The 15,748-nt window shown below is 47.1% G+C and overlaps 1 protein-coding gene across 1 annotated transcript in view; it reads right to left on the bottom strand.

The window, feature by feature from the left end:
• Nucleotides 1-6,576: 6,576 nt before the first annotated feature.
• ALX1 (ALX homeobox 1) overlaps nucleotides 6,577-15,748 on the bottom strand; it is a 67,156-nt gene continuing 57,984 nt past the window's right edge. The window contains exons 5-6 of the mRNA XM_078597248.1: nucleotides 6,790-7,017; nucleotides 6,577-6,675 (exon numbers count right to left, since the gene is read on the bottom strand). Of these exons, the coding sequence (XP_078453374.1) occupies nucleotides 6,577-6,675; nucleotides 6,790-7,017 (327 nt within the window). The remainder of the gene's footprint in view (nucleotides 6,676-6,789; nucleotides 7,018-15,748) is intronic.

The raw sequence follows: 15,748 nt of genomic DNA, 5'->3' as shown, positions 1-15,748 counted from the left end.
CACACATACACACACATATGTCGTGGGTCATATTCTCTGCCCACAATCCCTTGGCAAGAAAGGATTTGTCTATTGAACCGATGGGACGTTACATCTGTGGAGGTACCAGTTGCTCGTTGCTTACAATGATTTTCTGTTGGCGTAACCTCTTTCTGATTGGTCAATGTTTGTGTATGAATTGAGGCTGGTGAAATGGGAAGTGGTTGTAGTAGAGCTACTCCTAATGATGGACATCAGGACATAGAGCCGGATCCACAAAACCTGTCGAACTGCACTCAGAGGTTCTTCTCTACCGTGGCTGGCAAGCAAGGACCTGACTGCCCATGGAATCCCCACTCTCATCATACACCGCGTGTCATCAAATGTAATTGGCACTGTCAAAAGTGGTCTCACAATATTGCAAGTATACGCGCGCCTGTAAGACACCGATTATAAGAATGCCAATTTCATGAAGCATGCGAAATCACCACGAAATATGTTTGCGCAGCTGTGCTGCATAGCCCTCTTGGATGTGGCTTCCGGCTGAACGACACTCGCGGTCAAACGTGAACTATTTGTTTTTTTGACAAGAGCGCCCTTGAAATTCGCTAGGTTGTCTCATCTCAAACTTTTGATAGGGCACCCCCCAGTGGCAGCTGTCTCTTTGGACACAATGTGACTCGGCACCGTGCCTGCAGATAGCCGTTATTATTCTGCCAGAGGAGTCCATTGATCGCTCCGTACAATCCCGATAGATTACAATAATTTGCGATGTCATTTTAAAACTTGGCACCCCGCAGTATTAATCAGGGTGGCTGCTGGATTCGAACCACACGCGGGGACGGCTTTGATCCAAAAACACGCACCAGAGAGCTACATTAGCCACATCACTACGGCGATGTATTCCGAGACAAAGTGTATTGTTTGACAATTTTACAAACCCATTATAACGTACGATGACTTTTGGAGCAAGTGCTGTTCAAATAAAAAAAATATATATATCCCAGGGCGCTGCTCAACTCGATTGTATGTTTCGGACGACCAGTGACAATTACACATTCCCATGGCCAGAGCCAGACTATACATATAATGACCTCTGGTTAATTGCAGATGCATGGATTGATCAATACAAATTGTTTCTTATGCACACGACACATGTATCGATTTGCGAATTTGAGAATCCATTATCTTTGGATCCTCTATATTGTATGTCACGTGGTATGTTTACTATGAACCCTGCAGCCACTAGAGGCACTACATTGATGATGATGTAAGAAAAAATAAACTCGAAATACATGTTGACATTGAACTTTGACAATTCATCGAATCCCAAGGAGGGATTAAACGTTGTATGTCTAGTACTTATATTACTGTGTACCACAAATTCTACCTAATTTCCACACTCTATTGATATATTTCGCTGTTAGGAATTAACTTGCTATACATACACACGCATCAGTGGTGGTTTTGTTTTTGTATGTGCATGTAGGTTGAGCTTCTTTCGCACCGTACGTAGCCAACCGTGCTGATCGAAGGTGTGGGGGAAGGTACAACAAACTAAACACAAAAAGCAGTTCTAAAGAAATACGTTTTCAATCTAGATTTAAAAGTGCATAGCTCCAGTGGCTTCTTAATATCGGAAGAGCGTTCCAGATGGCCGCAGAAGCGCATCTGAAAGCGCGCAAGGCAATGACCGTCATTGTTTGATGGTCTGTCAAAAGCCTCTGCGAGGATGACCAGAGTTTGTGTGACGGTATATGCTCATTGACGATATCAGAAAGGTATCATCGTGGTTAATTTGTGGCAAGCACTTTATGTGTACAGATTACGTCGTTTTACAGACACACGGAAAAAAATGTATCGTTCGGTTTAGATGAGAAAACGTGGTATGGGACGTTTGAAAATATATTAGCCTGACGACGACACAAATTTGCACTTTGAAAAAGTAAAGAGCATTCGTTCTCAGTCCTTAAACTGCAAACGTGTCTTTCAGCGATACGGTGATTCACTTCCATAAAATTTTAGATTAATTATTTTCTAAGTGTTCCTGACAACTTTACCATTTTATTTATTTTCACTACGAACGTGGAAGTAGGCTTTGCGTTTGTTGACGCAGCGGATTCTGAATGGTGACTGAGAGCGAAAACGTGTGCCATGTCAATAAACGGTCACGCACACACGCAGAGGTCTGCGCTTTCACCACAAACACCTGCCCTCCTCCCCATGGCTCTAGCTCCTGACACACACAGAGAGGTGAGCAGTGTAAATCACCGCACACAGAAGGATTGCAGCTCCATCCGCGCAGTGACTCGAACAGCTACAACGAGCAGAGTGGCGCTGTGATTATGGGGCGTAAGTGAACGTGCACAAGCAGCTCCTTTCGTCAATCCACAGCTGGATGAGAGGTGGTGAGGCTCGCACTGTAGGGGTGGGGGGTTATTTAACCAATCTTCACCGTAATAGAGGTTTTTTTGGGTTAGATCGCGTAAATATATAAATGTGTCGTTAAAACCCGCCACCACCCGACACAGCCAACTAGTAAGGTTTGTCACGTAAACAGAACGTGGCCAATTCGTCACTAGTACAGCACTAACCGGTGTGTTGGAGAACCAAGCCACAACATTTACAAACTGAGTAACGACGTTTCGCCAGTAATTACAACTAGCTTCATCAGGTGACAGCCAGATTTGTGTTGAAGTCTTACTGTTTCGCTCCTTATATAGTGGCGTAGATGTGTTGGTCAGTGAGTCCCGGTGAAAGCAGATAGCATCAGACACGGGAGCATAGTACGGTACAACCATGGATCGCTGTTTGCTTTGCTGTCCACGGGTAGTGTCGAATCAGAAGGTGAACATTTAGATGTGAAGTGGGGATTGGCTCAGCCCGTCGTCCCCTCTGTTGCCCATAGAATGATCACTTCTGTGCGGAATCAACACTGCCTGGGTTATAAACATTTTTCCCTTCACCGTAGAAATGTGGAATTTCCACCGCTGGCTCCGGGCGACCAACAGAGACGGGAAGTTCCCGGCAAACGTTTGAACGGAGAAACGGCGTGAACTTGGGTTTTTGGCTTCAACGACGGGGGCAATTTGTACATCAATTAAAAATTCTCCACTATACCAGGGTGCACCCTTCATGTCTCGTGTTTACATGCCTTTGGTAATTCAGGGCATTAACAGCAACAGGTCGATGCATTTGTCACGAGCAGCATTCTCAAGGCTGGAGCGGCATCAGCTGATAGCAGTGGCATGACTTTTCGGGACCTATTTGTTTTTGAAGCGCCACGTATGCCGCATTCAAGGGGAAACAAAGCAATTATAAATGAATAGAGCCACCTTGAACCGCTTTGTATAAACAAGGAAAATGCATTACCATGCCCTCCACAAAAAAAGGTGCAGCACTTTAGCAAATGCGTTTCTGCCCGCCCAGTTATTTTAACTGCACGCTTCCCGTGGGGTTTCTTCGGAACCTTTCGCGAGCCCCGGTAATTATCGGCGCCGGCGAATTGCCCTAATTGATTTTGTAAATGGGGGGTTGGACGTTCTTCGGCCGCGATGGTAGGGCCGAACTTAAAATAGCGCACGGACAAACCCAACGGCGGGTTGAGTTCCGCGGCGAGCGCGCGTTCGAATTCGCGTCGCCTCCCAGAGGACCCGTGGCCGTTCGAAGGCGCCTCTGTAAAATCCAAGCAGGGCCACGACCTGCTTGGATTTTCGTTTTAAATCGTTTCGCCATGGTTGCGAAACGATTTAAAACGAAAACAAAAGAAACACGACGGTTTCTGCTCACCTCACCCACGGTACCCAGCGACAACACGAGAAAAAAATGGCAAAACATATTTTTTTACATACTTACAGCAAATAATTGGACAACCACTTTTTGTATTTTATTAAACTTAAAAATTCCTGTACGCATCCCCTGCGTCTACTTTTATAGCACAAAGCGCGGACAACGAGGTTTCGAGTTAAGCACTTAAAATATGTTTTTTTTTTCCGCGAAATATTTAAAGCGGCGCGGTTCTTACTCGTCAGACCGTGAAAAAATAAGGAGGGGGGCACATTTGCATATAACAACTTTCCGCACACCCAAAGCACTGCATGCGTGGCGAACGTGTCTCATGTTAAAAAAAAATACGAATTTAACTTCGGAATTTTTTTTATATATATACTGGACATACGCCACCAACACTGTGTTAGTACGAGAGTAAGAAAAAAAAAACCCACATCCTTGCCAAGCCAAAGAATCTAAAAATAAAACGGAAACCTTTAAACTTAAACCTTCCATCGCTCCCAAATGCAAACACATCACATCACTAAATATTTTTTCGCCTAATTCCCCAATCCATGGGACTTGGACTTCTCAAAATGTCAGATTGAAGTCGTAGATTCTTTTTGTCAGTGTCTGGAAGGCTGGATCGTTCTTTTTTCATCTCCACTCTTTGCCCCCTACAGCCCCAACATTGTTCTTCTGGCTGCTGCAGCAGCAGCAACAGCAGCAGCAGCAGCCACAAGCGTCGACCGCCCGAGGAGCATTTCTTCAGAGAGCCAGGTGCTTCATTACTCAAAGAGAGACTTGCCACCTGTGCAGCTGTCTTGCTTGAGTTCTGCACACGTGCACACGCGCGCGTGTGTGTGTGTGTGTGCACGTACGTAGCCCGCACTATGCATTCGAATGCCATTGTCGAGTTGGCAAGTCCGTCCGTTAATGCTGTTGCCACGCATTTCCTCTTTGAAAAGTCAAAGTGCCTACTTCCTGTTTGGATGAGCGACAGAGAAGCGCTCCAAGGCTCGTTAGCTGTCACTCAGCCAGTGCTGAACAATTCCACACTTTCATGGTGGGGGCCATTCTATCCGTACAACAGTCGCAGATGTATTCCTCACAAAGTGGTGACTCACTTTATAGACGCTGGAGGGATGATGGGCAGAGTTGACGACCAATGGGGATTTGAACTTGCAAACTTACGTGTGTTGGGTCAAGCGATCGAACCGTCGGACCACTCGGACACACCATTTATAACAAATATCATCTCTATGACCACATATCTGAAATTTGATTTTTTTTACCTAGTAACTTGGGTAGATATCAGCTCATTGTCCTTTATCTAAACACTTGAGGCCATATTGAGAGTCACTGCGTATTTTGCTTGCAAAGCAAAGCAAATCTACAGGCCCATGCTTATTAATTATTTTCGCATTCAAACAGCAAGTGATGTTGCAAATTTGGCATCTGGATTCCGCACTAAATTGGCACGCAATCGCCCACTCTCATTACAAGCGGGTATCACTGGGTCTTTAACGTCCACGTTACAGTAGACGGAGCAGCAGGAGGAGGCTGCAATGACGTCGCGGGGGGGAAGGGGTTGGGGAGGGGCGTGAGCTGGAGGAAGACGATGGGCGACCGAGACCGGCAGCGTCGACAGCTCCCAGAGATCAGCGACCGAGGGGAGGACATGAAACTGGGCGCCGTGGTGGCGACATGTTACCCCCCTCGCCTGGTAGGCCGCAGGTCGTGGGTTCAATCCCGACCCCCCCCCCCGTGGTCGCGTGGATTTTTCTCTGGGTCATCCACTTCTTTCCTCCAGATTTAGAAACGTGCGTTTATAGTATTTGGATGCTATACGTTTCCACATGATAAGCCACGTCGTTGAGATATCATTTGTGGCCAGGTCACTCCTGAAAAAGAGCTACATAGCTCAGTGGGCATTACAGAGTAAAATAAAAAGTAAATTGTTTTACTATGGCAAGGTATGACGGCATCAACTGTATTGGCCTTGATGACCTCTTGACCTTTAGTATGATGGTACAGGACTCGAAATAAAAAGGATGCTGGATTTATCTCATTTTTCTGATCCTTAGGTTTAAACAAGCATCTCAAGAGTGACCTTCCTGAAATGGAGAATCTGAGTGAAGTCTTATTTGTATCGTTATTATTATAATTTGGTGGAGTGGCGTTATGATGAGAGCACTTGACGTATAGTCCGGAAGGTCTGAAGTTCAAATCCGTGTTTTGGTTGGTCGATTTTTGCCCATTATTATCATCCCCCCAGGGTCAATAAAAAGCTGGTGGGAACAGCGGTCATCATCTCGAGGTAACGAACCTTGCCATAGGATTATGGAATTGACACCATTAGGTCAGGGCTGCCAACGGCAGTGAGCAATGCCCCACGTTCATTTCATCAAGAGGACACTTTGACATTCATTAACACCACGACTCTGCCATAAACCCGAGCGCAGGGCATTGAAAAGAGTCAGTACTGCGGCAGGAACTCGTTCTACATGAAAAAATTCAAATGCTCAATGCATGAAGGCACCCGCTGGCTCTGAACTCCACTACTGGCCGTGGGACGTACTTCGCTGCTCGCCAACCACGCCAGAGCTCTGTGACCCAGGGCAAAGTTGAGTTGAGGCTGCATCGATCGCAGCTTGAGTGGCGGCACTGATGGTGGTTTCAAAGGGGGACGAAGTAGGGTGGGTTGGGGGGCGGCAAGGGGCGAGGTGGGTTTGGAGGGGGTGGTGGGTGTCACTTCGCCACACGACCTCCCAGCGAATGTTGGCTGCAGCTGACTGCAGTTTGCTGCTGCTGCGCGACCCATCGCGGCTACGTGGCCCACGAGATGGAGGCGCTGTGCTCTTTCGCCTTCATGCGCAGCGCGGCGATGCTCGTGCTCTTGCGCTCGCACTCCACGCTCAGCGTGAACTCGTGGCCGTTGACCCCGGCGGCAGCGGCGGCAGCGGCAGCGGCGGCCGCAGCCGCGGCGGCTGCCGCCGCATTCGAGATCCCCCCTCCGCCGCCCGACGCCCCGGACGGAACGGTCCCTCCTCCTCCGCCCGCGCCGAGCCCCACGCCGTTGAAGAGGCTGCCGATTCCCGGCGGGGAGAGGCACGGTCCCGGCGAGGGCATGCCCACGAAGGCGTGGGCGTGGGCGTGCGCGTGGCGCGACATGCAGGACGGCGGGAGGGCGTCGTGCGGGGACATCATGCAGCTGGAGACCGGCGAGCCGCCGGCGCTGCTGCCGCCCACCCAGGACGCGTTCTGCAGCTGCGGACGGAGGGGGTCGGATGGAGCGTTTGGGAGAGACGACCGGGCGATTGGTGAATGGGGACGGGGTGGGGGGCGAGCCATTGAACGGTCGGATAGACAATCGAGCGGATCGGTGAGACGTCAAAAGAGCGATTGGCGTGGCCGAACGGTGGACCGAGCGAATGGCCGAACGATCGAAAAGAAAGGAAAGTGTGAATGAGCGGTGAGCAAATATTACATTGTAAAAATGTACAAATGACCAATCAATCAATTGAGTGAACAATAAAGCAGTAGTGTTGAACAATGCAGGAACAAACATTTAATCATAGAAATACGAGTGAAAAATGTAAACGACTGATGAAACAACCACACAATGAAGAAGCAAGAACTGATCAAATAAACAAGCAAACAAACGCGTTGAACAAATAAACAAAGCAACGATCTTGCCAGAAATACTCAACACATTCGTCAACAATAACACTGATGTGAAAGGACAAACATAACAGTTGTGGGCAATGAAAGGGCCTTGCCTATTATTTATATAAAAACTAATTCCGTGTAAGGCCACAGTGTTATTGACCAAAGTGAGTTTTTTCTCTCTAAATTGTGTGCCAATGCCAACGCAGCAGCAATAGCATCACCAAAAACATTGTTTCATCAAAACATGCGTGTAAAACTGTGAACAATGGAAGAAAATGAAACAACAAACGCTCAAATAAATAAATGTGGGTGGACAATTTTTTTTTACTCACGAACGTAAAAGGGAAATAAAGAGGATTGCATGAGCACGGTTGGATTCTCATTATGTGGTACAAATTTTTCAGACCCTGATGAGATGATGGGCTTTCATCTTCTTGGTTCTTTCGGTAAAGTCACGTAGAAGGGAAGTAATGCAATAATAAAAATAAAACATAATAAAATAATTCTCACGACGTTTCGGCCACAACGCAAGCAGCCGTCCTCAGGTGAAAACCAAGCTCGTGTGCTGTTTCATTCAGACGCTGTCGCCTCGACAGACCTGGTTTTCATCTGAGGACGGCTGCTTGCATTGTGGCCGAAACGTCGTGAGAATTATTTTATTATGTTTTATTTTTATTATTTTATTACTTCCCTTATACGTGACTTTACCGAAAGAACCAAGATGAATCCCTGCAGTCACGAAAGCTTTAAATCGAAATGATGGGCTTTGTTGACTTCTAATGGGAAGTTAAACTTCCAACGTTTATGATGGCAATTAAAGCAAGCCATCCACGATGCCATCTGGCCAGACACTAGAATAGCCTTTATTTACACAGTCTGCATAATGTGCGTGAAGTTCATGTTGCCCTACATTATGCTTTGCATATTACATTTTTTCCCGCTTGAAACTGCGCTTGGAGTGAATAATTGCCAATCAGAAGGTTGCAAGTTCAAATCACGGTTGGGGAACCACAGCCAATCATCCTTCAGGGATTAATAGAGTGAGCACTGCTTTGTGGAATGTCAATAGTGGACATCCCATGGAGAGACCGGCCATTAGGAATTTTGACCACTAGCCCAGGGCCACAAGAGGCGATGAGTGCCACCTGAACATTGAGTTGTTTGTTCACTCGCGGAGAGATGCTAACTCCCTCGCCTGGTGTGCAGGAGGCCGTGGGTTTGATCCCGACCCGGACGCCTTCATATTGGGGGTTTTCGTGTATTTCTGCCCATGATCACATGGATTTTTCTCCAGGTCATACAGTTTTTCCCTCCGCATTTAGACTAAACGTGCGTTTAGAGCATTTGGCTACTATAAATGTCCACATGATAAGCCACTTCGTTGAATTGTCATTTATGGCGAGGTTGCTTCTGAAAAAGAGCTATATAGCTCAACGGCTTTACCTAGTAAAATAAAAAAAGTGTTTTAGTTTTATAGTTGGTAAGCTGAGGGAGTGCTGCCTTGGTACAATTGTCTGCACACTGGACTTGCAATCCGCATGCCCACCGGTTTGATCTCCCGGCACAGAAGTCCAAACAATGAGCAATTGTCTGAGATTTCCCCGCATTTCTGTCCACCCACCCAGCAGTATAAACTGGTTCACCACTGGCATCGTTATTTTTCCCATCGCTCCCTTGACGGGCAACACAAAGATCCCCCAGTAAAGCCTTAACAGACTGTTGGCCAACGGGCAACACGCACGCACACACGCGCACGCACCCATAATATTATTATTACTCGCATTGACGCCGTTGCTATTTTCTCTGTGGCGTGGTACCAACGGGTGCAGGCAGTGCGTGGTGAGCAAAGTGTGTAACGTGCTCCCACCTCTTCCACGACGTGGAAGAGAAGGCCAAATACCTCTTCAGAGGGGGCTTCCTCTGGTGGATGCCTTTCCGCCGGTAGTGGCATGAGCAAGAAATTGCAGCGCTGCTCCTTCACCGTGTTCCAGAAGCTACGGTCAAGTCAAACTTTAAGCCGGAGTTTCTTTGACTTAACTTCGACTCATTCCAACAAGTGTACAGCGGTGCTCACCTCCGTGGCTCCGAGCCATTTTTTGGGGGGGGGGTCGGGAAATTCCACACTCGCATGGCGAGGGCTGTTTTCCGTCGAGTAAAATCAAAGTGACACTCATTCGGTTGATCGCAGAGGGGAAATGTGCCGAGTCACAAATCCCCCCAAAGGGGGTTTGAACTCGTAACCTTTCCGCTCGAAAGTCACGCACAGTAACGCCGCAGCCGGAGTAATGTTACGAGCGTGAACAATATCCCTACATGGATTTTAATTCAATTTTGTATTTGGGGGAAAAATACATTGCGACAAATTGGAATAATAATAACAGAGTTTACTGGAAAAGAACGAAACTCTTGCGGAAATCTATTTGAATAGCATGAGAAATATCACTCGAGTAACGAGCACAGGACAAAAGCCTTTTTGCACGCACGCTCTGACGTTTGGCTTAACCGTGTAATCAACACTGAGGTGCTTTATGCAAAGCCTGGGATTTATTTGAGCAAAAATTTGGCTGTAAAAACATATAAACAACACACACAGTGGGAATGCATTTTTTTGGCGGCATGCGCGCTCAGAGGTCTGGAAATCATTTTGTCCGTTCTGCGTTCACCCCTCCCCCCATCCCCCCACGAACTGCCAACAGCAGAGAGGACGGGCAAAGGCGCTCTCGCGCACGGAAAAGTGCCTGCGGTTCACGGCAAAATATAAAACAATAAAATTCTCACGACGTTTCGACTGCAACACAAGCAATCATCATCAGGTGTGAAAACCACAGCAAGAAAATTTGAAAAAAGTGGCGGTTTTTTCTTAACGTTAAAAAGTCGTGAGAATTGTATTATTTTATATTTGTATTATTTTATTGTTTCCCTTCTACGTGACTTTACCGAAAGAACCAAGAATATGAATCCCTGCAGTCACGAAAGCTTTAAATAAAAAAAATAGTTGATAGTTTATTTATACCAGGATCAATGTAATGTAACTTGATGCAACAAATCTCATTCGGAACTTTCTCTGGATGGCCTTGCCGTCACCTTGTCGTGGAACAGCGCTGGGGAGATGATGCCACGTTGATAATTACAAAGTCACTGCAATAGACCTCCTTACTCACACTCATCGTCGTCATCATTGGCCATGGTCACTCCACTGCTGGATCACACATTGGATATCACACCCGTTTTATATCAGAATCAGAATATTTATTTATGCTGAATAAATCCGATGAGCTATGGCTGCTCGTTTTCACAAATGTCCAGTTGGGGCAGGTCAGAAAGTTACAACAACATATAAAAAAAGAAAGTGTAAATTATATGAAATATAAGCAAACCCCAGAAAAACAAACTACAATAGTTTAATTTTACCAGGTGAAGCCCACAACTGAGCTATTCGCTTCTCTATCAGAAGCGACCTGGTCATAAATAATAGCTCAAGTGGCTTATGTGGAAATGTATAGCAGGTAATAATAATAAAAAATATATAAACGCATGTTTCTCCATGTGGAGGGAACAATGGGAGGACCCGAAAAAAGATCCACATGACCACAGGGAGAACATGCAAATTCCAAATATACAGCAGCCATCAGGGTTGGGATCGAACCCACGACCTCCAGCATAGCAGGCGAGGAAGATGACATCTCGCCACCGTGGCGGCCTTTAAGTAAATAAAAAATTAATCGGTTCAAATTGCAACAATTCCCATTTCAACAAACCGATACATTTTACTCATGAAGTGTAAAACGAAATCTATTGATGAGGGATGGTGGGGGGGGATGTTAAATTATTGGTGACCTAGCTAAGACCAAATCCAGGTTTTTCGTTGAAGGTGGATGTGGTGACGTTGCTGGGTGTGGTGACCTCACTGGGTGCGGTGACGTCACTGGGTGCACGTCACTGGGTGCAGTGACGTCACTGGGTGTGGTAACCTCGCTGGGTGTGGTGACGTCACTGAGTGTGGTGACCTCGCTGGGTGTGATGACCTCACTGGGTGCGGTGACGTCACTGGGTGTGGTGACGTCACTGGGTGTGGTGAGCTCGCTGGGTGTGGTGACGTCACTGGGTGCAGTGACCTCACTGGGTGCAGTGACCTCACTGGGTGCGGTGACGTCACTGGGTGTGGTGACGTCACTGGGTGTGGTGACCTCGCTGGGTGTGGTGACGTCACTGGGTGTGGTGACCTCGCTGGGTGTGGTGACGTCACTGGGTGTGGTGACGTCACTTGGTGCGGTGACCTCGCTGGGTGTGGTGACGTCACTGGGTGTGGTGACGTCACTGGGTGCGGTGACGTCACTGGGTGTGGTGACCTTGCTGGGTGTGGTGACGTCACTGGGTGTGGTGACCTCACTGGGTGTTGTGACCTCGCTGGGTGTGGTGACGTGCAGTAGTAAATAGGTCTGGTGGCATAAACAACATTAGCCATGATGACCTTTTAATGTTAACCTACAGAGTGTGTTGACTGCAATTAATATGATAAAGCAGTCAGTCATTGATTATGCCATCACACATTATGCAATTCCTGTGGTACATGATACATTCAAAGTGTCTCTCTCCTAGCTCAAGTAACCCATGACTTTTTGTGTGTTTGTCATCTCCTTCCCGTGTGGTGTCCGAAACATCCTATTACATCGTCTTCCTTTAAAGGTGACAAATGCGTTGCATTTTGTTTTATCTGTGCTTGTGTACCACTGCTACCACAGTATTAGCAGCATCACCAAATGCATTGTTTTCCTGTGCCCATTTCTCTCTTGTTGGCAACCCTTAGCCAATGGTGGAAAATCCACATTTCAATAGCAGAATTCACCCTCCACATAGCACAACCACTGTTACCTTCCCACAATGTGGTACTCGCTTTAAAGGTTTTCTGAGCGCAAGCTGAGCGCAGCTCTGACCGCTCTAACCGATGATCACGGTTGGTTATATACGGTGCGAAAGAAGTCCAACGCACGTGTGTACCCTCCCCCCCCATCCTCGAAGGGAAAAGAGCGCAGCAGCGTTGTGGACGCCCAGCTCTAAACGATGTTTGCGCTGCCGGCGTGCATGGAGCACGTGGGTTTGTGTGGGCGGATGCGAACACCCCGGGGCCGTCGATGCGGACAGCGGCTCGCGAAGACGAACACGCCCGATGGCTGCTAGGCTGCAACGGTCACGCAACACAAGCAAAAAGAAAAACCCCGACCGTGTCCGAGCACCGCGATCTTGAGCCGCGCTGGGCACAATCGCCGTCTCGCTGGACCCAAGACAAACACCCACAAAAAATTTCCACATGAGCTCATAATTTCTCCGCTGATCGAAATCGTGGATGTTTGGTGGTGTCTTCCCCCCCCCCTTTCTTCATTTTGCCAGATTAAGGAGGCCTGGACGGAGGGGAGTGGGTGGGTCGATGGGGTGGGTTGTTTTAGGCCGGCAGCGGCGGCGGCGTCGTGTCAAGGGGCTCACGGCGAGGCTTGCAAGAGTCACGTGGCAGAGCTGCTGCCCGGAGCCAGGCAAACGCTCGCAACACCTGGGCTCCCTCCTCGAGTGAGCCCGTGGGCTGCGTGTGGACACCAACGCCGCCACCACTTGTCCACTCGTTTTGCTACCGACTCGCTCCGCAACCTCGAGAACGCTTGTTTTGTGGTCATGCATTGTATGGTTTCGCGTCGAACTAGGAGCCAGCTTCTAACAGGCAGGGTCATTGCCCGTGAACAATCCGCTTGCCAGCATTGTTTCAAGCAAGGCGAGCTGATGACGAGACACTGAATGTTAGAGACCGGCCCAGAGCTTGTTCGTGTTGAACTAATTTTGCTCAAATGATGCACTGTGAAAAGGCCATGTAGCTTACTTTTGGATGTGTAAAAATGCTGTTATTATTATCATTGTATACGGAGGGACAAGATATCTGAAAGTGAAACGTTGTTTTCCTTGTTGATTTTCTGACCATTGCATTGAATTCATTCTTACCTCAAAACCAGAGATACAGGATCGGTTGAAGGATCTTTGTCTTTACAGTACATATCCATGGTTTTTTACCCTTCTATCTGGCAACAAAACTGACACCTTTTTTACAAGGAGTCATGTTTGCATAGACCACAATACCTGCAGTCATAATCCAAACAAAAAACATAACTCTGAGAATGTATGCACTGTCCTTGAAGTTGATTGGTCCACACCCGAGACAGCTTTCCTTAGAGCCTAGTCTTACATGGGTTGGACCAGATGACTGCAGGTATTGTGGTCTATGTAAACATGACTCCTTGTAAAAAAGGTGTCAGTTTTGTTGCCAGATAGAAGGGTAAAAAACCAATTATCATATTTTTTAATGGCAAAGGAGGTTCCAATGGAGTACATATCCAGGCATGGGTGCCTGTGTCTATTCAGCCAGATGGCAGGATCGGTTTTCAACTCAAAATCAGAATGTCATGAGATCAAATCCAGGACGGAATTAGATCCATATTTATTTAAACATAACGTATTATTATTACTACACTGTTAACATATTTTTTCTGTTCTGGGTAGTAAGTGTTATTTCCTAATTGCTTATGCCTCAAAAGTACAGAAAATAGCTATTATTCCCCACAAAACTTTGCTTTTGTGACCAGGACAGTGACATTTTGAAATTTCCCTATTTCCCAGAACATTACAGATACATTCAGTGCAGAGTAAACTTGGAGTAACTGCTAGAACATTCTAGAAGTTTCCTAGTAATATAAATAGTAGTAAAAATACAGGGGCCTTAAGCCGACCAGTTCAGTTTAGTTCCAGCTGCCTAAGTGGATACATTTCTGCATTTTCCTGAGATGGCATCAAGAAGCTGCAAGCATCCGGCAGAAGCATTATGCTACGTCGGCGGACAATTTATCAAGAAAAGAGAGAAAAGTTCTCTGTGGAAGCATCTGCTAAGATGTGTGAGGCCTACAAGGCATATTTTGGCATGCCAGTCGGGGATCAAGACAAACCCTGGGCACCTCATTTCACCTGCGAGCAATGCAAAACAACTCTGGAAGGTAAGATGGACAATTGTTGCTCGGAATTTTATGTTATAAAATTTGTTTTACATTTTCTAATTTTTACAATTTTCAAAGTTGCGAGAATCTCTTACACATTAGTCACATAAGCTCCCCGTACCCACTCTTCCGGAGAGAGAGCAGCCGTCTTTAGAAGACAGTAGCAAGTCAGAGAGTGAGGAAAACGTTGTAGATCCAGATGACAATTTCAGAGGTGGAGCTGAGGAGAGAAACCCATACTACGCCAACCAAAAAAACCTCAACGACTTGATCAGAGATCTTGGTCTCACCAAGTCCCATGCCGAGCTTTGACGTCTAGCCTCAAAGCAGTGGAACTTGTTCGATGAAAGTGTGCAAGTCGCAGATCAGAGGAAGTGTCACCAACCTTTTTTCAGCTTCTTCACCTGTCAAGATGGCCTCTGCTTCTGCCACAAGGCGACCAGTCTGTTCGAGGCAATCGGAATCGCCTGTAACCAAAATGAGCGGCGCCTCTTCATTGACAGCTCATCCAGGAGCCTCAAAGCCGTGCTGCTGCATAATGGTAACAAGTACCCGTCTCTTCCCCTGGCTCACTCGGTGTACCTCAAAGAGGATTACAACAGCATCAAGACCTTGCTGGACGCCTTGAAGTATAATGAGTATGGCTGAGAGGTCATCGGAGACTTCAAAATGGTGGCATTCCTAATGGGTCTCCAAGGCGGTTTAACCAAGTTTCTCTGCTATCTTTGCCTTTGGGACAGCAGGGACACCAAGGCGCACTACCACAGGCGGGACTGGCCACAGTGGACCGAGTTCTCTGTGGGGAGGAACAACGTCAAGTGGGAGCCACTGGTGGACCTCTGGAAGGTGCTGATGCCACCACTGCACATCAAATTGGGCCTTATGAAACAATTTGTCAGAGCTGTAGATAAGGAATCGGCAGCCTTCAAGTACCTTCAAAACTTCTTCCCTAAGCTGTCTGAGGCAAAGGTCAAAGCCGGTGTCTTTGTCGGACCACAGATAAAGAAGATCCCGGAGTGCAATGAATTCCCAAAGAAGCTCACTAGTAAGCAGAAAGCGGCTTGGAACAGCTTTGTCACAGTGGTTCGTGGATTCCTGGGCAATCACAAGGTAGAAAACTATGTGGAGCTGGTTGAGACTCTGGTGAAGAACTATGGCACAATGGGCTGTAGGATGTCCCTCAAAGTCCAAATCCTTGACGATCATCTTGATAAATTCAAGGAGAACATGAGAGCATACTCGGAGGAGCAAGGCGAGCGCTTCGACCAGAATATACTGGACTTTGAACGCTGTTACCAAAG

This window comes from Lampetra planeri, chromosome 8 (genome assembly GCF_965212315.1).
Source record: "Lampetra planeri chromosome 8, kcLamPlan1.2.h2, whole genome shotgun sequence".
NCBI classification, from domain to species: domain Eukaryota; kingdom Metazoa; phylum Chordata; class Hyperoartia; order Petromyzontiformes; family Petromyzontidae; genus Lampetra; species Lampetra planeri.
Note: the sequence above shows the minus strand (reverse complement) of the source record. Positions and strands in the feature narration are given on the sequence as shown.